The sequence below is a fragment of the Diachasmimorpha longicaudata genome, chromosome 2 (assembly GCF_034640455.1).
Source record: "Diachasmimorpha longicaudata isolate KC_UGA_2023 chromosome 2, iyDiaLong2, whole genome shotgun sequence".
Taxonomy (NCBI): Eukaryota; Metazoa; Arthropoda; class Insecta; order Hymenoptera; family Braconidae; genus Diachasmimorpha; species Diachasmimorpha longicaudata.
Genome location: NC_087226.1, coordinates 10,410,518 through 10,430,454, shown reverse-complemented (window position 1 = coordinate 10,430,454; position 19,937 = coordinate 10,410,518). Strand labels below are relative to the sequence as shown.

The following is a 19,937-nucleotide window of genomic DNA, read 5'->3' as shown; positions in this document are numbered from 1 at the left end:
GATTTCTATCGGAGAATTACTGCATTTTTTAATGTAAAAAATATGATTGAAAATTAATTTTCTATTGTAAAAATTGTCTGAGCTATCTTCTGCAGAAATTGCTTGGTTTTCTAAAATGAATGGCTCAATAATTTTCAGATATTCGCAAGATTTAAACAACTGGTTCCTGATTATTAAGCACTAGTTGTTTTTATTTGCAAAATCTAATAAAAAGAATGAATTCACGTCAGACGATTCAATTACTGAATTTGTCGATCTCTTCATCGAATTATTGATACTGTAAATATCTATTGAATAGGTTTTCTCGAAAATAAATAATAAATCTCAACATTGAATTCAATACCATTTATTAACAAAAAATAATGAAAGTACGAGACTTACGAAGAAATGATTATGTACAAATGGGAATGCAGGATTAAATAAAATATGTTACACCACAATATTGTTATAAAGATTCTCTATTCATTGTCTGAAGAATACAACAAATAGAAAATTACTGGGCAGCAGCTGCCGATGGAGCAGTTGATGCAGCCTGTGCCTGTTCCTCGCGAATTCTGTCCTTCTTGAGTTGTCCCATGAATGAGGCCTTGTCGGCGGCTGTCTGGAAGCGACCGTGTCCGAATTTGGAGCTCGTGTCAATGAACTTGAGGTTGATCTTCTCGAGGGCAGCACGTTTGGTGTGCACCAGTAATGACTGAAAAGGAAATATAAATTTTGAATTTTTGGGTCTCAATTACCAACAACGTAATTTATGTAAGTTGATTAGTCAGTCCTATCATTTAGAGATCACGAATTTTTCATACAGAATTTTTGGCTCTATTCTATGTTCATCATGTTAATGGTGTGAAAAAAATTATTTTTAATACATATCAATGGAGATTCAAGATTTTGGAGTAATAGGGTGATTAGTTACCTTGCGGAGGGTGATGACACGTTTCTTGGGACCCATGCAGCATCCCTTGATCATGACGAAATCGTTGTTCACTTCTCCGTAGTGGGGGAAACCTCCCATGGGGGTGATGGATTTCTCAGTGAGATCGTACTCAGTTGAGGCATTATTTTTTACAACCTGGAAACAAGATTAGAAGACGGTTTTTTAATTGAATACGAAGACACATAATTTATTAATTAGTCATCATAACGAATGACTTCAAAATAATTCTTTCATTGTTGTAACTTAATTCAGTCGAAGTGGCAAAATAATTACATTAATTGATTACTAATAATTTTCCATTTAGATGTTCATAAGACCACTGTCGCTTGACTGGAGGCCCAGAATAACACGAAATTATCCTAGGTACTATGTACAAGCCCTTTCAATCTGGCCTGGTCAATGATTAGAAAAAAAATCCATTCCCTCCACAGAACCGAGGGTTGATCCATTGATAGGCTTTTCAAAGTACAAAATTTGGGAGAAACTAAATGTTACCTTTCCATCCTTGGTGTGAATTCCCTGGCCAATCCTGTAGATCTTCTTATTCATCTCAGTACGGTGATGATAACCCTTCTGACCAGCACGTGCAACAGTGAAGGAGACCCTGCTTGGATGCCATGCACCAATACAGGCGACCTTCCTCAAACCCTTATGTGTCTTACGGGGAAGTTTCTTCGTGTGCCAACGTGATGTAACACCTGATTGCCAAAAGAAAAATTATTTATAAAAATTAATTAATCAAATTTGACAAAAGTTATTCACTAATTAATGAAGACGATTGATAAAACGTTTTGAATCATTAGCTAACAAGAATGGATAATTCTGGTTTATAGTTGGAATTCCAGAGTTTGATTGCATTTAATAAGATAATATTATTGTGGACATTCAGTAGGAAGGCAGCATGATACTATCCTCAAAGTTCTCAGAAAAGGCACAACATGCTTTCATCATTCAGTCCATTAGAATTTGAAAAAAATTACACATAGTAAAAAAGAAAATTGAAGGATCAAATGGGCTTACCTTTGTATCCTTTTCCCTTGGTGACACCGATGACATCAATCATCTCATCGGAAGCAAAAACATTGGTGATTGGAACTGGTTTCTCCAAGTGATCACGTGCCCACTGGACCTTTTCGGCAATGGTACCACCGTTCAACTGGATTTCCATGATGTTGGCCTTCTTCTGACGTTGTCTCAACAGTTTCATCTAAAAATTGACAAGAATTTTGATCAATTATAGTTCTAGATGTCATCAAGATGATGAATAATCGAATGCTCAATCATGTAAAAAATATCAAAATGTCTAAATAATTTCTCAATCTAAAAAATTCAATGTAATAGATCTTTATCAATTACCTGGGTGTGAGCGATAATCCTCACGACTTTGCAGTACTTAACGATCTTCTTGAAATCTTTCTCAATGGATTTGCGCCCAAGATCATCCTGCCACTTCTTGGAGGCTTTGGTGAAAGCCTTCTTCTTGCTCTTGTACCTGCATCCAAGAATTAATGAACAAATCCATTTCATCCCTTCAAAAACTCGTGGCTTTTATTTTCGCCCATCTGAAACGTGCCAATCTCATCGTTTATGGAATCAACGAGAGGAGACTGAACACATTTTTGGAGCAGCAATTTTATGATTGTTAATTAATCAATCCTCAATTAGCTTATTCCATGTTGTTACTCTCATCGTATGAGCGGAGAGCTTTATCATATTTCATTAGTAACTTTGTCAAGTGGTGATGGGGAAGGCAATACTCGAGGAAATTATGAAAATAGAAAATTACCAGTTCTTGTAGAAACGTCTACGGCAGTCCTCGGAGAGATGCTCAGCCCAGACAGTGGTGAGGGCACGAAGACCGTGGGGAGTTTCGATGTATCCAACAACACCAACTACCACCATGGGAGGTGTCTCCAGGATTGTTACTGCTTCCACGATTTCCTTCTTGTTCACCTCTGAAAGGCACGAAGAAAGAAAATTATGAAAAAAGAGAAAACAGAGCATATTTAGCATCAATGAAATGACATTTCCTACACAATTATTTTTCTTTAATAATTGAAGTTGTGGAAATATTTAATCTGTACCAGGCATGGCTTGTCTCAATGATCCCAGTCCAATGGACTATCAAGAGTTTATGGAATATGCCGTGTCCCCATCAACCCCCACCGAAAGCAGGGGGACAGAGTTGATATTCGACGCTGTGGCTTGGAATTTACTGCACGGGGTCAAGCAGCTCGCAGCCACAACTCCACGATAGACCAGTGCCTTGCGGCACCTATCCCTCGAGAGTATAAGCGTCGGTATTTTGCAAATAACGAATACAGATGACGAGTTAAACATTGTTGAAGATTATGGTACTCACTTGAGCCAGGACGATCGGCTTCACGTACAACGTGGGTCATACCAGCCTTGTAACCGATGAAGGCCGTTAAATGAACAGGCTTGCTAGGGTCATCCTTGGGGAAGGCCTTAACCTTACCACGATGACGCTGAGACCTCTTCTTGGGGTAGAACCCCATAGACCCGTGACGGGGAGCACTGAATTTTCGGTGAGACTGAAAAGATGCAACAAAATTAGTTTGCAAGAATTTTTTACCTTATCAATATTTTCAATTGATTAATTATTTCAGACCGCCCTAGAATAATATCTTCATGGTTAATCAGTTACAACCATAAACTTAATTTTATCTAAATCATCATATAATAACGCGTGACCGTAGCCATCTTGCCATGTGGCAAATTCTCAGGGTTTTTTAATCGTCGAATTTACGAGATATTTCGATGTATTTGTGGAAAATATAGACGTGAAATGGAAGAACATTTGTTTGTAAATACGATTGAACTATTATTTTGGATTATTTATGCACGATTGTTAGTTCTCCGACGGATGAAAAAATAACGTTAACGAACTCACCATAATGCGATCCCCGGAGAAAATGGAAGATCTGGACGGGAAGGGTCCCTTTTATAGACTTCAAGACCAAGATGGCGGCACCAGGGCTACCACTTCCATGGCTGCCAACTTTCAGTATGTAAATTTTATTTGAATTATATTTCACGTATCCTGTTCTACCTTTCGATAGTTCGATAAAAAAGTTGTAAACAAACATGAAATTCTACTTATGTATTTTTATCAAGTGCTTTTATACGTAAATAGGTAACTAAATATTGAAACACCATTTATTAAATCAATTAAATTTATTGGTAGTCATATGAGGACAGTTTATTCAGGTTTCTCAGGAAAAGATACTTTTGGTTTATTATTCTGAGTTTCCAACTCGGGTTTGGATGATTTATTAGATCTCAGAACAGCTCCAGGACTTGGATACGGTCGCATTTGATAAAGTGGTCCAGATGCTGTTGTATCTACCCCAGTTTTGGCCTCATTATGTCGAGCAAGACCATCTGACCATTTACCTCTGTGAAAAATATTCGATATTAATTATTAATAATTGGATCATCAATAAATTTACAATATATATGGATTTATACGCTGATTCATCATCATTTACCTTGGGATATCACTGTAGGAGGCTGGATCCATTGGATCCAGGGTACGATCCTTCTTATCTTTATTCGCGTCTGGCTTGTACGATTTCTTCGCATCTGGAATCTTGAATCTACTATCCCTATTCGAGGCTTTGTGTTCTCTCCTCGTTTCAGTTTCATCAACCTAATAAAAATAAAAATAGACTTGAATAATCAAAACGTTCTTTAACGCGAAAAGACAGCAACAGTTACAAAAATCCTTGAATAGTCCCATTCACCAGTAATTGTCTCATGTTCTTGCTCTTATGAGCCAGAATACAAAATAATCTCACCTCCATGGGCTCTTGATCACTGCCGCTGTCATCACTAGACATATTATCATCCTGATCAGCAGCTTTCAGATGCAATTCTTCTCGTAATTGCGAGGCTGGCTGAGATATCTGGCATTTTGGGTGACCTGGTGGCAGCCAAGAGACTAAATCCGATGACCAGTCCCAGTAGTAATGCTGCCCACTGCAAAATAACTCGTTAATTAGTAATAATAGAATTTTCAGCAGAAATTGCTGAATTGAAATTGTGAATTTACTGACGAGCCCGGATCGTAGACAGCCTTCCAGGTTTCAGGTAACGGATATTTCTGAATTAATTTCATTTGATTTTTCAAGTACTTGTCTGAAGGCTGCAGTTGGCCAGTCCCCCACAATTCTTTACATTTCTTCGTACATTCGTGGTGAATATTGTATTTGTTTGGACATCCGCTGTATCCCTGTGACGAAAAATCAGAAAGAAATCTACAGTGAATATCTAAATGGAATAATTTATACCAAACTTTTCTCGTACAAAAAATGCAAATTCTAGCCAAAAAAAACCAAAGGAAATCTAATGACGTTGTTTACTGAATTTCCCAAGCCCCTAAAATTTGTTTGCATGTTGTGACAGCGATATTGAACTTCTCACCATGAATTTCTCCGATATATCGATCTCATTGATCTCATCCTTGGCATTGTCGTAGTCTTCAGCTATAACTTCTTCATGCACTTTCTTCTTCGCCTCTTTTTTCCATGACGATTCTACGAAAGTGTAAATAATTACAGAAACAATACAGAAGACACAGACGTAAAGTGAGGTTAAGTGTTGTAAAGTGAGGTTTGTTGACGTTTACCATTTTTGTCTGATCCTGTGATGAGGCCTCTCTTCGCAAGTCTAGCAGCTAACGCAGCAGGCAATGGCATTTCTAATGACTTTCTTACTATAAATTAACTTCAAACAAAATATGAAATTTTTCTCCTATTCCTGAATTTATTTTGGACACCAAATACGGGTGATAGACGGGGACCTATGCAGCTAACCTCAGGTACGGGTGTCCGGTCATTATTACCATCTGTATCTCATTTGGTGCCCAATAGTGACACCATTAAAAATAATACTTAGTCTAACTTATTAAGCAAAATAATTATTCTCTTGTTTAGTCTAAAAATCCCTCTTGAAAACCAAAATACAGTTCTAATTGTCATTGAATGAATATTCTCATTGTGCAGAAAGAAAGTTGAGAGGTAACACTCAAATGTCGCGGGCTTTTTCATTCCATAACCTCCAAATATTTCCATATGCTGTTCGAAACTCGAAACGTGAAGCGCATGGTATTCTTCGACATTTAGTGTAAATAGTTTCTAAACATCTCGTATCTCATTGCAAATTAGCATCAGAAATGCCGCGAATGGTGGACTCCACGAGGAAGAGAAATGGAAACAGTGAATCACATAACACTAGTGATAGCGATAAAAATCATGCGAACCGGTGCGAAATGATCGTGGCAACGGAGGATTTGGTTCCAGGGGATGACAATTATGTTCTCGCACTTTGTGGCACTCAGCAGTGAGTTTTTTCTCTCGTCAGAAACATTGGATGCTGTTTTTCTGTATTTCGAACAATTTTTCATGATCTGGGGTTCATTTTTGTACGTTCCAGCGAACCGGAGTTCAGACTCTGCGCGGCAATGTCAGACTATTCGTGCATTGTTTACAATGTGAATGAAGGATTGAGTAAGTTGATGTCGTTGGAGCACAATACATCACCCATTGTTGGGATCAAGTTCAGCCCCAGTTCTAAGAATATTCTTTTCGCTGCCACGAGGGATGGGGAGATAACTGCTTGCGATCTGAGGGCGAAGGGCAAAGTTGTGGCTGAGATGAGAGGTAATTTGCGATTATTGCAATCCTAGTACTGCTTTCCACGATGAAAATAATATTTTCCATATTTTTGTTGGATTGATAATGTAGTTCTTAGTGTCAGATAATTTTCTTTTAAATCTCATTTTCAGTTTTGCTATTAAATTTCAATGGTCTATAATCGATAGTTACTAACAAAATAGCTCCACATCTGTCTAGATGGATCAGTTGACAGTAAACTCAAGCCCCTAGCAAGCTTCGACATAAGCTCCGATGATAAATTGATAGCAGCTGGTACTGAGCACATCGGTGGTGATGCATTTATCCTTTTTTGGGATATCAGGTACAGCAGTCCCAACAACTCGCGATCGGACAGCAGGAAAAACGACCTCCTCGGTGGCTACTGGGAGTCCCACATGGATGACGTGACATCTTTGGCATTTCACTCAAGCAAGATTGATGTCCTAGCTTCTGGTAGCACTGATGGACTGATCAATGTCTTCGATCTCAGTCAGTCTTCAGAGGATTCTGCGCTCAATTATTCACTCAATACTGAGTCGTCAGTGGTAATGATAAAAACTTTACTTCGATATTTACTGACTATTAAAAAAATTGGAGTATCCCTGAACAATTGTCACTATTATTTAGTCGCGAAGAAGACTGCAAATACGGTCATTCAATTGAAATAATCATTTAAATTCCATTTAATTTCAAAAGGATAGAATAGGATGGCTAGAAAACGACCACCTCTGGTGCACGACTCACACTCATTGTCTCCAGCTCTGGGATTGCGAGGACGCAACGCCCTATGGAAAATACGATCGATCTACCATAGCAGCGAATTTTATGGTCAATATGCCCTCAGACCCATTAATACACATCAATTATGATGTTTAATTGCTTCTGATATGCATCTTTCTTCTGTTATTGTAACAGCATGAAGATCAGGATAGCTGTTATGTCGTGAGGGTGCACAAGAGTAGCAGCTCTGGAGACCCCTTCCTACTCGCAGGAGGTTCCACCATCAAAGGGTCGGTAATTTTTTTTCCTTCAACTGAAAGTTCTCCCATTTTCCTCAGTTTGATGTAGAAACTCTATTCATTGTGACTGCAAATTAATTGATGAATAAACAATCGACAGGGAGCATTTGCATGGATTGACCATCAATTCTGAAGGGATGAAATGGTGCACTGATTTCATTGGGAATAAGCAACTGGTGAGAGACAGCTGGTATCATGCTAAGGTACAATCCAATTAAATTCGAATGAACTTTGAATACCTAGTTCATTGAGAAAAAATTGTTAATTAATTTTCCGATAAACAGAGTGGCTGCTTGATAACTGGAGGCGAGGGTGGCGTCATAAATCTATGGAAGCAGAATGAAAAGACTTTAATCCAGCAAAACAGTGAACCCAAACCCCTTGCGAAAAGCAATGGCAAGTCCAGTGGTCGAGACAAGCATCGAACGAAACCATATTAAATCGAAAATAATTAAAAATTGTTCAACCGTCGTCTTTTGTCGAACATTAAGAAATGTACAATATTTCCTATTTTTCTAATTAAATTTGTAATGAATAAATCATGATTGAAGATGAAACCAATTATAAGGTGATGAAAAACTCATATACAGATTTAATTAATCGTATATTACCCTCTTGATTCCATTTTATTACAATAACATCATTTTTTCCGTTGTCTTATGTACATTAATAATAAATATTATCTTTTTTTTGTCATCAGGCAGCTAATTATTCTTCGATGAATCAGTGGATGATACAATATAATGATAAAAAACATAGAATGTCTTCAAGTAGTGTCATTTAGGTATTTTTGTAAATCCTCCATCCATCGAATGGTTCACAAGAAATATAAGATAAAGTAGTAAGTCCATTAGAAAATATAGCGCAACCGTCAGTTGTGAACGGCACTCAAGATACAGATTTTTTTTAATTCTTTATTCATATTCAATTTAACCATTACTCTTAATGTTTCAAACAGTTGTTACGATTAAATCGCCGTGGTTTTTCGTTCTCTCACATTTCTGTCATTACCTCGACGAATGATTTTGCATTAGTTTTTCTTTTAGATTTAACATTATACACGATTCAACAGGAATAAATATTATAAAACTGCATCGTCGGCGCAGATTCAATTGTATATCATTGGATTATTATGATTTTTTTTTCATCATTTTTTTTATGTATAAAAAGTGGAAGAGGAAAATTTCATCAACACTCAATCGATATTACATTTAATCAATTGATAATTCTCGATTACTGGATCCGGGAATTATACAATAAGTCTTTAAAAAGAAGAGCATATTTGACACTTGCTAATGATGCAAAGATATTTCGTTTTTATTTCTAGTGAAGAGTCTCTGAATCTTGATGAATAAACAAATGTCCCGGAATTTCCTGTGATACTAATTTCTCTCAATTTCTGTAGCTAAAATCGTTTAACTCAGGCCAAATAAAACATGTCCCATTGCACGAGCGTTAATTAAATAGTATTTATAATGTTTTATTTGCTAACAATATGTTAAGAAATTCAGCAGAAAATTAATAATATGAATGGAAGAGATGAGCGGAGTAATTGCGTAGAAAATTCTGGGTTTAATTGAATTTTTTCGAATTTGTTTATAGTTTTTAATAATCTCCAGATTTAAAGCGAGGGAAGAGCTACTGTTATCCGAATATGCCCCACAATCTTAAGGGAGAAATGAGTTTCACAGGAAATTCAGGAATACTTTTGTTTATTTAGACATTCTGAGACTCTCTTCATTTGACTATAAAAAAGACATATCCCTGTTTTAATAAAAAGTGAGGAAATTACGATAGTTAAATTAATGGTACGAAGAAAGTACAGTCTGTTTTTGTAAATTGATTTTGCAAGATTGGAACATGCAGCATACACAAGTACTTGGATGGGAGGCGAAGGGGCGAGGATTAAAAATTGAGGATTGGTCGACAGTAGAGAGGCTTTTGATAAATATCTCATACTCGAAAAGAAATATTTTTAAAAACTGATTGTTAATTGTAATTCACATTCTGCTGCACTCCTCAACTATCGACACTTTCATTAATTATTTCAGTAATCATCAAGGTATTAAATTAATGCAGACGATTATCGGCTTCTCCGTTATCACAATAACAATAGATTAAAGTATCGGTTATTACTTTTTGTCTCCATCATTAAAATTTTTTGAAAAGTACAGGTAAACGTACAAAAATACTTGATTCGTGAAATATCCATTCATATAACTCCATTCTAATTATCTTTCAATGATCATTTCTATTATTCGCTTTTTACATTATTATTATCTGTCATTTATCATTCCCAGAGAAGTGTGGCGATTGTTTCAAGCAAGTACAGTCGAGGGGATATTACAATGGGGAGTTGAATAGAGCTGGGTAGGCCGATAGAACTCGATATCAAGTCAACAGTTTTCGACAATTTTTGTCGAATTTCAGATTTTTTTTACATATAATATATCTTCAGAGTGAAGTGGTGAAATCTCAAAAGGTCTGACATTTTCTCTCATATTATTAGTTGTCTAAACGGACAATTACTAGAACAATTAACTTTTCTGCAGTAATTATTCGTCATTAAACAGTTACAATTGATCTTGGATTTAGCATTTTCTGAATACAAATTTCCGACCACATAAAAACATTTCCATACGTTTTTAAAGCATTAGTTTCTCCGACATAAATGAACAATGAAAAAATTCAGCAATTTTCTCAATAATTTGCACTTCACCACTTCACCTCCAAATTTCCTCACCTCATTTTCTCCCCATAACAATAGTAGATTAAAAGGACGACATATCAAACGTCATTTCATCACTGAAGCGTGACATAACACAGTATCTTTAAGTCTAAAAGATTTACAGAATAGTAAATAATAAAGCGGCATATGGAAATTCATTCGAAGTTCTCAATGAGCGCAAGAGAGATTAGCCTTGAGCTAATTCTAAATTGGAATGATTCATCTCTCATTATGAATAATCACGAATTATTTTACAATTTATAAGGACGATTTTCTAGTCTCGAAATATTTCGCCCGAATCTACCTGAATTATTCATTATTCAGTATTACTTCTTACCTCCGAAACTTACAAATTATTAATCATTAAATGCAGTTATTTTTTATTATTTATTAACGAACTTGGATGTCTTCACGTTCACACAACAATGCGAGTTAACAACGAGGTTTATGTTTATATATATATTTTTCTTGCTTTTTTTTTCATTGCAGAAGTAAAGTAGTAAAATCAGGAAAAAGAATATTTTTGACTTATAAACCGTGAATCACCTCAGGAACAAGTAGTTTGAGCAACAAATGTCAAGATTTATTTGAATTACTAAATAAATTTCCAATTCATTTAGTTCACGATTGATTTAACCCACTGCGAAAAATGTCCCTAGAATTTTTTATTTTCTGAAACCACTCGTTCTCCAGATGTATGGAAAATGTGATTAATGTAATTTGACTCAAGATTCACCGCTTTGCTCCTGATTTTCATTCTTCCAGTGATCGTCATACCCCGATATATTTAGGGTTCTTTATAAACCAATTGATTACTGTATAACGGTATATTCTATTGTCACCACGATTGATTTGCGGATAGAGTGCTCTTGCAATAATTTAGTTTCACTCTCCTTCATCTTATCAATTGAATTCAACTCGTCTCACTTGACAATTTAATTTTCCATTTTGCCTCACGAGATTTTAAATCATCCTTTTATTTATATTGCACACTGGCACACAGATCAACGTATCACGAAATTATTTCGATGACAATGTCAAGGAGATAGATATTTTTTATCAAGTGTAATAGGGAACTTGCAGGATTGTTAAAAATATTTTTTTAATTTCAAGTTCTTCAATGTTTAATCCTTCATTTGAAGTATTCCATCACACATTAGTTGCCCCCTGACTCTGATCACTTTAGGAATTGATTCCGATTTATCATTCTTAACGATTAAAAATGCTCATTATTCATTAATCAGTGATTGTCGACGAAAGTTCAAAATTTCGAACATTAAAAAATTCTTCATGAAGTCGAATTAATAGTTTCGCAAAAGTGTAATGTTCAATTAATTATTATCGAATACTGAGGCAGCATTTCTTCATAATTATCTTCATTTGGCTCATTCGCATTTTATGGAATGGGTAAATATTAAAATTACGAGCAAGGTAGCAATGTATCAATGCAAGTTCCCTATTGGTAGATGAGATCGTCATTCATTTTGTGAGGGCCGTTTTGCCGAATCAAAATATGATTTCTACAAGCACGGATCTCATCTCCCTATTCAGCCCTAGAAAGTTCATAATTTTCAATAATAAAAAAAAACAATTATTTCAACAAATTTATCGTACAGTTGCTGAGTGTCAAGTTGAAAGAAAAATTGTTAAATAACAACAATGGCAGTGGATAATCCAGCCTTTCATCATTTTCTAGGGAATTCCTAAATAAATGTTGGAATTATACGAAAATAAATGCGAAAGGAATGTTAAAACTTGCCTTAAACTCAGTAAAAATGCACGAACTAAAATGAAAGTTGAGGCACAATCATTGCCCTTATCAGACTCCTCATCAATCTAATGAATATTCTCCCTACTTTTTTCTGGATTGAAGTACCAGTAAAGAAAAGTCAGCTAATTTTTTTAGCACAACTATAATATGCGCTGAATTCATTTACGAAAAATCTATCGATACTGATTGATTACGTAAAACGTGAGACACTCGTTATAATTGAGATATCATAGAACTTCTAATTTCCGGATTAGATTCGATTGTCAATAATATTAAGTCTTTCCATTAAATGCATCGTTTTATCATTAATTAAAATTAAGGAAACTGAAAAATAGTCACCTCAGGTGGGCTTTTTTCATAGAATCAAGAGTGCCTCACTTATATTATAAGCAGTGTGCATTGCATTAATACTGTCTCATATTATTTTGAAAAATAATCGCCCATGAGCGTCCTCATCCCTTGATAAATCAAATAATTAAATAATTCAGTAGTGAAGTGGTAAAACAGAAGACAATTCTTGAATTCTCATGACAAGAAATTTAATTGTTTCATCCTTTTCACGACTTCTCTACCAAATCATGTTTTCGCCCAAAAAAAATTCTAATCACCTGAAAATAATGCACACTGCACCATTATGTACAAAAATGGTTATACGGTCATCCTTGAGGACAGCTGAGTGTCCTCAAATAATGAAAAAGCACAGACACACAATTTCCCATCGACTTCGTCCGGGACTTTATTCTAGTAATGATTCAATAGAACAGGAAAATACGTAGCATCCAAAGACGGTAGCAAAATTGTCCCGATGAAATTTCTAGCTTCCATCAAAATATTCACAACCTCTCAAATTGATAGATCTTCCTGTTTTCCCAATTCCCCAATGTTCGATAGAAATTTGTGAGAGCAATTTAAGAGAAAGATGTTTCCCTCCAATTTTAGCAACTCCGTTTTAATTGATTAGATAGATAAGTATCCATTTTAATTAGGTTTTATGAGACTATCCTATCGCTCTATCGCTCTCAAATACCTCTATCTGATGTACTATTCCGTTCCTCATGGAATGCTCACCACTTTCTGAAGACCCTCCCCCCCCATGAATATATATACGTACGTAGATATTGACGTGGATGTGATACGTGAAAATGTTTATATAATAGAACTTTCAGTCGATTTCATCATTTTCATCAACAATATTAACGGAGTAAGCAACAAGATGAGCACTAATTTACTGCCAGCCACATTAAAATGGCATTGTAATACTCGATTGAAATACTCTATTGAATTCGGTTTCGTAAATACCTTCCTCATCGTTACTAATCTGAAAGTCAAAACGACTTGACTCGACTCCTGCTCTGCGAATCCTTCGGTTGACTCCTGGATGGTGTTGGAGTAGTAACAGGAGTGCTGGATGACGTTGGAGTATCAACAGCTCTGGGTGGACGCGTAGGTTTTCGGCCAAAGCGAAAGAGTCGTCAGAAGAAGATGACCTCCTCCTCGAGAGGTGGTTGTGACTCGGCTCTCTGTTGAGCCTGCGGTGGCACCTCCACCCGTTGATGTCCCTGATGATGAGAATGTGCATGGGAGTGCGATTGTGAATGATGCAGCGGATGAAACGTTTCAGGCGGTGACTTATTACTTCTCAATGAACGATTCAGTTGACAGGTGTTTCCGTTGTTATAATTCCCAAGTTCTGGTGACGCATAAGCGGAGGGATTGACGGTGGCAGGGCTGCTTGAAGTCCTGGAATGCCTGTCTGGGCTATTATTGGTGCCGGTATTGTGCCTCGTGCTGTTGTTGTTGCTACCACTGGCGAGTTTGAGGGGAAGTTGTTGTTTAACAGGAGGAAGACTACTAGAGGCTTTCTGCTGATTAGTAGCACTGATGAGATTCAAAGGTATTCTCTTGGCATCGGGTAAGGACTTCCTCTGGAGCAGAGTGTCACCTCCCTGCGATCCATGAGATGAGTGCGAGCTATGGCCGTGACCACCAGCTGAAGGATTAGCTGTAGATGGGGCGACCAGAGAAACGCCTTGTCTCTCCAAAGCCTCCAACCTTCGATACAACTGATCCCTCTGCTGATTGACATCCCTCTGCTCAGCGGCCAACTGTTCCCTCAATCTCGACAAATCACTCCTCTCCTCCTGCATCTGCATTTTCTCCTGCTGAGTCACTGCCCTGAATGCAGCCTTCTCGCGACTCAATTGATCCTGGAGATTCCGGAGTTCCTCCAACTGGCGATTAGAGTTGACTTTTTGATTCAATGATTTACCAATTCCTGAGGAGCCGGACCAGTCTTTACAGGCATTTAACTGCGCCTGGAGACTGTCAATCGTTGTCATCTGGTTGGTTATTATGCATAAAAGTGTGTACACGTAATGAGAAAGTCTTATCGCTGCTAGCTGTTGATCCTTGTTGATTTCTGGGCCCTCCTCATCAGGTCTCTCAGTTTTATCTCTCGGTTTCAGTAGTTCGCAGGGCTTCGGCGGAGGTATCACTGAGTGCAGCGCTGCTGAGTCCCTCCAAGGATATCTCTCCTTATTGTGATCGAAACCTGCGAACGTCTCCGCTCTCCGGGGAACAGCCAGAGCCGGAGGTACATATGCCTCACTGTGACGCTCCCCAGCTGAACTCAGACTCCTAGACAATGATCCACCCCCAGCACTGAAGGACAATGAACTCGCCAGTCTCGTTACCTCCTGTACAGCCACGACAACCTCCTGCCACAATTGTGCAGAATCTGTTCCCTCGTTTCGCACCAGTCTCGTGTAATCAATGTCCTTCTCGCTTCGCTCCACCTTGTCCCCTCGGCTCTCGTTGTCATCATTCTCATTGCAGACACTGGCTGCATACAGTAACCGCATCTGCAGCGCCAATTTCTCCTCGAGTAGAAGTGCCTGCTCAGTGTCCTTCTTCCTGAGTTCCCCCACGATCTCCAGGATGTGTGTTTCCTTAGCTTTAGCGATTTTTTGACGTTCGTCAACGGTCAGCATTGACGAAGCAGAACTCCCCGAGCGTGATATATCACTGGATATTCCAATTCCCCGATCGAAACCGTCACTCTCGCAATCGTTCTCCGGTGGACAAGACTCCACTGCCGCCCAAATTGATTGTATCCAAATCTGCTTGTCCTTCGGCTTCTGGACCTTCAATTCAAACATCTCCGGGACTTTGGGATTACTGCTGATCAGGTAGATACCACGTGACTCCTGACCGGCTTTCTCCCGCACCAAAAGTTTCTGCAGGGATACAACACCCGCTTTATTCTCAGGTACAAAGAACGCGTACTTTTGATCACGTGTTTCAGCGAGAAAGAACAGAATATCAGACAGAACAACGACGACAACGGGCACGGTTTTGGCGCGGCCCTGCATCAGGTAGGCATTTCCCTCAAATTTCAAAACCCGATTGGACGCCATTAGATCGGACTTTTTGAATTTTGTACCTCTATGAGTGGCAAAGGACTTGGCGTCTATTCTATGGTAGATCTCGAGTTTTCGATCTTCACGTTCTTTGTTGGCAACACATGCGTCCACATCGGCAAGAATTTCTTTGACGAGACCAAGGGCCTTGCGAAGATCGTCTTTCTCGTCGTTCGTGGTGGAAGTTTTGATCAGGGGCTCTACCAAGAGGGGATACTTGGTCAAGCGCTGGGTCACAAAGAGAATGCACTCGGGGATTCCCTTCTTTTTGAGAAGGGGATTAGCTTGGCATAGGCGGACAAAACGGGAGAATCGGGGATCGTTTCGAAGATAGTATTTGTAGAAATCCACTGCGTCCCTGTGACGACTGCAGAATTCACCGTATGCACTCTTCATACGGGAGGCGGTTTCATACGAAAATTGGTCGACCAAAATATCGGAAATGGTGGGGACTACGAGATTTGCTCTCTGGCGTTTGCGAAGTTTGAGGAGAAATTTTAAGTGAATATCGATGAGATCGCGGAGACGTGGAAACATTCGTTCGATGTCGGGTGGGGTTAAACGAAAATAACGACGAAGGCCCTCCGCGAATATTCGCTCCATTGCGAGAAGCACCAGACAATGGTGCTTCTCGGTCAGGACAAACTCGTAGATGTGCTCTTGGCGCTTTACTTCGCGATCATTGCCGTTCACCAGTCGTAGGGCGTCACTGCGACCAATTGCCGCACTCCAGGAGTCGGGCTCGTCGCTGCCGAGACCGAGTTCAGGATCTAGGCCCTCGATATCACCGATTGACAGTTGGTGCACCTCATCGCCGAAGTCAAATTCCTCCCAGCCACTGGAACATCATTTGAGACATTGATCAGTTCTGAATTTTTAATGACTATTTTTTTTTTAGTTTAAAATTTTCAACCATTGGATTAGAAATTCAACCACACAATACACAGTATGAAAATGTCAAAGGACAATTTGCGTCCGAAAATTCACGAATAGGTCACATCCATCATCGAATTTGTTTCCTCACAGAGAGTGCTTTCAAACAAGGTAGCGTTAACAACATGAAAAATTCAATTACCTGACAATATCACGTTGTCCTTCTCCATCCTTTTCCTCGCTGATCGATTGGCTGTAAAATAAAAACTTTGAGCGTGAATATCTACTCCTCCTTTTGCGAAAATCTCATTAATTTCCTAAAAACTAATTAACTCGGTGTCCCCCTTCCTACAAAGCATTCATCCACATGAATCTCTGTTCGCGAATGTCTTTTCCATTAACAGTCGAGCTTTACTTGACGTTCATAGTCAATCATAGAATCATTTCAATGTTCAGACATACATCCCATTAGTGTCTGTCCACGGTACCACGTAAACATATTATTGGAAGAATTCCAAAATTCACCCCAATGTGCTACACAAAATTGAGGAAAAAACACGAATTAAGCAAAGCAAAGCCATTGTCGCCCTTACAGGCTCAATCACATTTTTACTAGTATTAAATGAATAGTTGGAATAGTATTAATAAATACAGTATTAACAGATAATATAAATCATAATTGTGATATTGTAACAAATAAACGAAACAAGCAGGTGGTTCTCAAGCTCAGGCAGGGCAGGATATTTTTAATATCATTTCTATAGTTCAAATCGCTCAATATAAACATCAAGTGCCAATTCAGATCAGTTTCCATTGTCATGATGTTGTGCGAATGACAGAGTTAACATTTAGTAGGAGGAAATGAGAAGAATTGAGGGCATGTAATTTTTTTTCACTTTCTTCAATGAATCAGTTTTTTCTCAAGATCATTTTGGGAGAAAATGTCCGAGAATACGGAAAATTTTCATAAAAATTGATCTTTGTGTGATGTTGACACATTCTGTTTCATCAGTTTATAATAATTCCCATCAGTTCCCTTTCATTAAAAAAAATTTAACAAATAAACAACTAGCAACACCAATTCCACGACGAGTTGAGAAAATTCATTGAAATGTCATCTCAGAACACAGAACGAACAGTAATAACTGATTACACGTGATGGATAAGAGTCTATGTATCGACAGTAGAAAAAAAATAACACCGAGAATAGACACAATTTTGTGATTATTATTCTGGGACGACTTACTTGACTCCAAGCTTTGTGGCGACACGCCGCCAAGGGCTGTAGTTTGTCACCGTTTTCTTGTTGCTAATTTCCCTTTTACCGTTGATATCGAATACAGTTGGCAATCGGGAGGGAATGCACGGAGGAAGGAGAAAGCACACACTGCATTAGCGCAACTTGACGCATTTTATGTCTTTCGTTTTTTCAATGATCCCTCCCCCTTCGGTTATTTTGGGTCATTCGATTGCACATAATATGGAACTTGCATGAGGTTTTCTGAATGTTGTTATTTCATTGCGAGATTAGAACCCAATCCCAATAGATCTATCATACAACCGAACGCGCAAATACGGGGTAAACTAATTTTTTCAAAATTGATTTTGATCTGGTATCTATATTTTTATAACAACTCTAGTGATCATTACATAAAATGTAAAGAGCCTAATGAGCTATGGATGAGTCATATTTTTAAACAAATTGAAATTAAATTAATTTTCTTCCCTTTCCTTTTGAATGATCTCCACCGTCCTCTCTTTCCATTATTTTTCTTCATTCAATTGCAGTTTAGTCATTTACTCAAAATTATTCTCAACATAAGCCCCAACATTTTCTTTAATTTCGTTTCGTAGAATGCACACATACACGAGAATGAAAAAAACACCACCATGCAAGCTCTCAATTTTACATTTTTCATTAGCAAACCATAATCCTCCGATTTTGTGGTGGCGTTTTTCATTAGCGTAACTTTAGTCTGAACCCATGTGAATATATCCAGCCAAAAATAATGAAAGTAATTATGTAAATTGAGTTGTCTGAGTAACGCGATATTTCAAAGCACCACAGACCTGGCTACACGCAACTACACACGGACGATTAATAAATTAATAAATAATTATGTAAATATTTGCCGCTCTATTAATCTCATCTTGCAAAAATTGGTAAAAATTAATGTTGGTAAAAGCTCCTGAGCCAGCCTGAGCCTCGGAGTGATTGACAAATAAATTTCCTCGCCGAAATTTAGGATCAAAAAGGCGGTCATAATATACATGAATCAATGGTATTTCAAGAAAAAAATTTTCTTAATCTTGAAATTGATGGAAAATGGAAAAATTTCGATAAGAGATTGATTTTTTTATAATTTCATCACTTCCCTGAGATTTTGAAATATTCAGCTTGACTTGAAAACAAGTAAAAAAACACTGGGGGAAAAAATATCCAAAGTACTTAAATATTCTCGAGTCCGGGCGAGGACTTTATAATTTTACCGCGGTCTCCCCTCAATGCAAATGAACGATTGAATTTTTTATTTTCTTTCGTTTTAATATTTAAAACTCCGAGCTTCCTTCTGACCGTGCGTCGGCAGCGTGCGAGACTTGAACCAAAGGACACGAAGACTCGATGCAATATATTAATCGCATAAATGTTAAAGAAATCAATGTGTTTTTCAATGTAATGAAAGAAAAACTCACCTGTTTGTACCGGTTGAACTTGATGGGGGTAATGAGACAGTGGAGCCCCTCTTGACATGCCCACTGCTCGTCACAATTGACACACTTGACATTGACTTTGTAGAGCCCTTGTGGGAGTTATTCTTCGACTTGACACACTCGCTTGACATCTGGTCCTTGCATGACTGGTTCTGATGAACCATCGCACCACAGACTGTTGAGTGAATGATAATTGAATAATTTCACTAAATCGTTGATATCCTAATGCCCAACTTGACGTATAAACGCAAAAAAAATTGAAATATCTGAACTGGCATGTACTCACTCTCACAATGTAGAACTGATTTATTTCCAAACTGTTTCATGCAGTAATCACAAACGTAATTTCCCTGGATACTCATTGTCACCCAGTGGTGAGTCTGTTGACTAGGCTTCTTACCACTCTTATCCTGGACAGAAAATGCAATGAATAAAATACCTAGCAGTAGGCCAAAACAAAATAGAAAATAAAAAAGGGAAAAAATTGGTTGATGAGTCGTCGAGAGAGAACAAAGCGATGAAAATAATAATATTGATGAATCCCTCAGCCATATAACAGTGACAAAGAATCTAAAAATACCCTTTAAACGAACTTCCATTCTCTGATAAAAAAAAAACAATGATAGATCCATTAAAACAGAACACACCTTTTTCTTCCTGAAGAACAACGATCCCCGCTTTCTCCGGGTTTTCTCCGAGTGATGATCATCGTACACCGTTCCACTGCAATCATGAGTAATCCAGTGTAAATAACCGAAATAAATGATCACTCATATATAAATCAATGGAGTAATGAAAATTGC

The 19,937-nt window shown here is 37.8% G+C and overlaps 4 protein-coding genes and 1 non-coding gene across 13 annotated transcripts in view; 1 reads left to right on the top strand and 4 right to left on the bottom strand.

The window, feature by feature from the left end:
• Positions 1-442: 442 nt before the first annotated feature.
• Positions 443-3,927, bottom strand: LOC135171092 (large ribosomal subunit protein uL3). The gene is made up of 8 exons (XM_064137427.1): positions 3,849-3,927; positions 3,297-3,489; positions 2,721-2,889; positions 2,291-2,426; positions 1,955-2,141; positions 1,430-1,632; positions 914-1,069; positions 443-694 (listed from the first exon to the last, which is right to left on the bottom strand). Exons 1-8 carry the CDS (start codon positions 3,849-3,851, stop codon positions 494-496), a joined length of 1,248 nt encoding a protein of 415 aa, XP_063993497.1. The 5' UTR covers positions 3,852-3,927; the 3' UTR covers positions 443-493.
• Positions 3,557-3,634, bottom strand: LOC135159876 (small nucleolar RNA U43). The gene has a single exon (XR_010298470.1). It is a non-coding gene; the product is annotated as a small nucleolar RNA U43 (small nucleolar RNA).
• Positions 3,928-4,113: 186 nt separating the features above from the next.
• Positions 4,114-5,727, bottom strand: LOC135171151 (polyglutamine-binding protein 1). The gene is made up of 6 exons (XM_064137512.1): positions 5,586-5,727; positions 5,381-5,493; positions 5,014-5,189; positions 4,756-4,936; positions 4,447-4,607; positions 4,114-4,353 (listed from the first exon to the last, which is right to left on the bottom strand). The coding sequence occupies exons 1-6, from the start codon at positions 5,653-5,655 to the stop codon at positions 4,158-4,160; spliced, it is 897 nt and encodes a 298-aa protein (XP_063993582.1). The 5' UTR covers positions 5,656-5,727; the 3' UTR covers positions 4,114-4,157.
• On the top strand, positions 5,638-8,214 carry LOC135171086 (WD repeat-containing protein 89). Of its 2 annotated transcripts, none has more exons than XM_064137404.1 (8): positions 5,638-5,777; positions 6,124-6,298; positions 6,392-6,618; positions 6,811-7,157; positions 7,309-7,440; positions 7,528-7,622; positions 7,732-7,834; positions 7,916-8,214. In XM_064137404.1, exons 1-8 carry the CDS (start codon positions 5,762-5,764, stop codon positions 8,069-8,071), a joined length of 1,251 nt encoding a protein of 416 aa, XP_063993474.1. In that variant the 5' UTR covers positions 5,638-5,761; the 3' UTR covers positions 8,072-8,214. The 2 variants fall into 2 exon arrangements, with proteins under 2 accessions (XP_063993474.1, XP_063993484.1); XM_064137414.1 differs by having other exon boundaries at positions 5,962-6,298.
• Positions 8,215-8,218: 4 nt separating this feature from the next.
• The window catches only part of LOC135170906 (rho guanine nucleotide exchange factor 2), a 19,768-nt gene continuing 8,049 nt past the window's right edge, over positions 8,219-19,937 (bottom strand). For 7 of the 8 annotated variants that reach the window (XM_064137088.1, XM_064137123.1, XM_064137142.1 and 4 more), the window contains 6 exons: positions 19,782-19,857; positions 19,421-19,544; positions 19,117-19,309; positions 17,669-17,740; positions 16,625-16,675; positions 8,219-16,387 (listed from right to left, as the gene is read on the bottom strand). In XM_064137088.1, coding sequence (XP_063993158.1) covers positions 13,603-16,387; positions 16,625-16,675; positions 17,669-17,740; positions 19,117-19,309; positions 19,421-19,544; positions 19,782-19,857 — 3,301 coding nt within the window. In that variant the 3' untranslated portion in view covers positions 8,219-13,602. The remainder of the gene's footprint in view (positions 16,388-16,624; positions 16,676-17,668; positions 17,741-19,116; positions 19,310-19,420; positions 19,545-19,781; positions 19,858-19,937) is intronic. The other variant, XM_064137133.1, reaches the window with a different exon arrangement.

What these genes read in the sequence shown, in the direction of transcription:
- LOC135171092 (XM_064137427.1), bottom strand. An exon ending in GGATTATCGCTCACACCCAG is followed by an intron (nt 2,142 to 2,290) that starts GTAATTGATAAA and finishes GTCAATTTTTAG; the next exon opens with ATGAAACTGTTGAGACAACG. An exon ending in GTGTCATCACCCTCCGCAAG is followed by an intron (nt 695 to 913) that starts GTAACTAATCAC and finishes TTTCCTTTTCAG; the next exon opens with TCATTACTGGTGCACACCAA.
- LOC135171151 (XM_064137512.1), bottom strand. Translation starts at nt 5,655, where the DNA reads ATGCCATTGCCTGCTGCGTTAGCTGCTAGACTTGCGAAGAGAGGCCTC. An exon ending in ATATATCGGAGAAATTCATG is followed by an intron (nt 5,190 to 5,380) that starts GTGAGAAGTTCA and finishes TTTTCGTCACAG; the next exon opens with GGATACAGCGGATGTCCAAA. An exon ending in TCCTACAGTGATATCCCAAG is followed by an intron (nt 4,354 to 4,446) that starts GTAAATGATGAT and finishes TATTTTTCACAG; the next exon opens with AGGTAAATGGTCAGATGGTC.
- LOC135171086 (XM_064137404.1), top strand. An exon ending in GCACTTTGTGGCACTCAGCA is followed by an intron (nt 6,299 to 6,391) that starts GTGAGTTTTTTC and finishes TGTACGTTCCAG; the next exon opens with CGAACCGGAGTTCAGACTCT. An exon ending in AGTTGTGGCTGAGATGAGAG is followed by an intron (nt 6,619 to 6,810) that starts GTAATTTGCGAT and finishes ACATCTGTCTAG; the next exon opens with ATGGATCAGTTGACAGTAAA.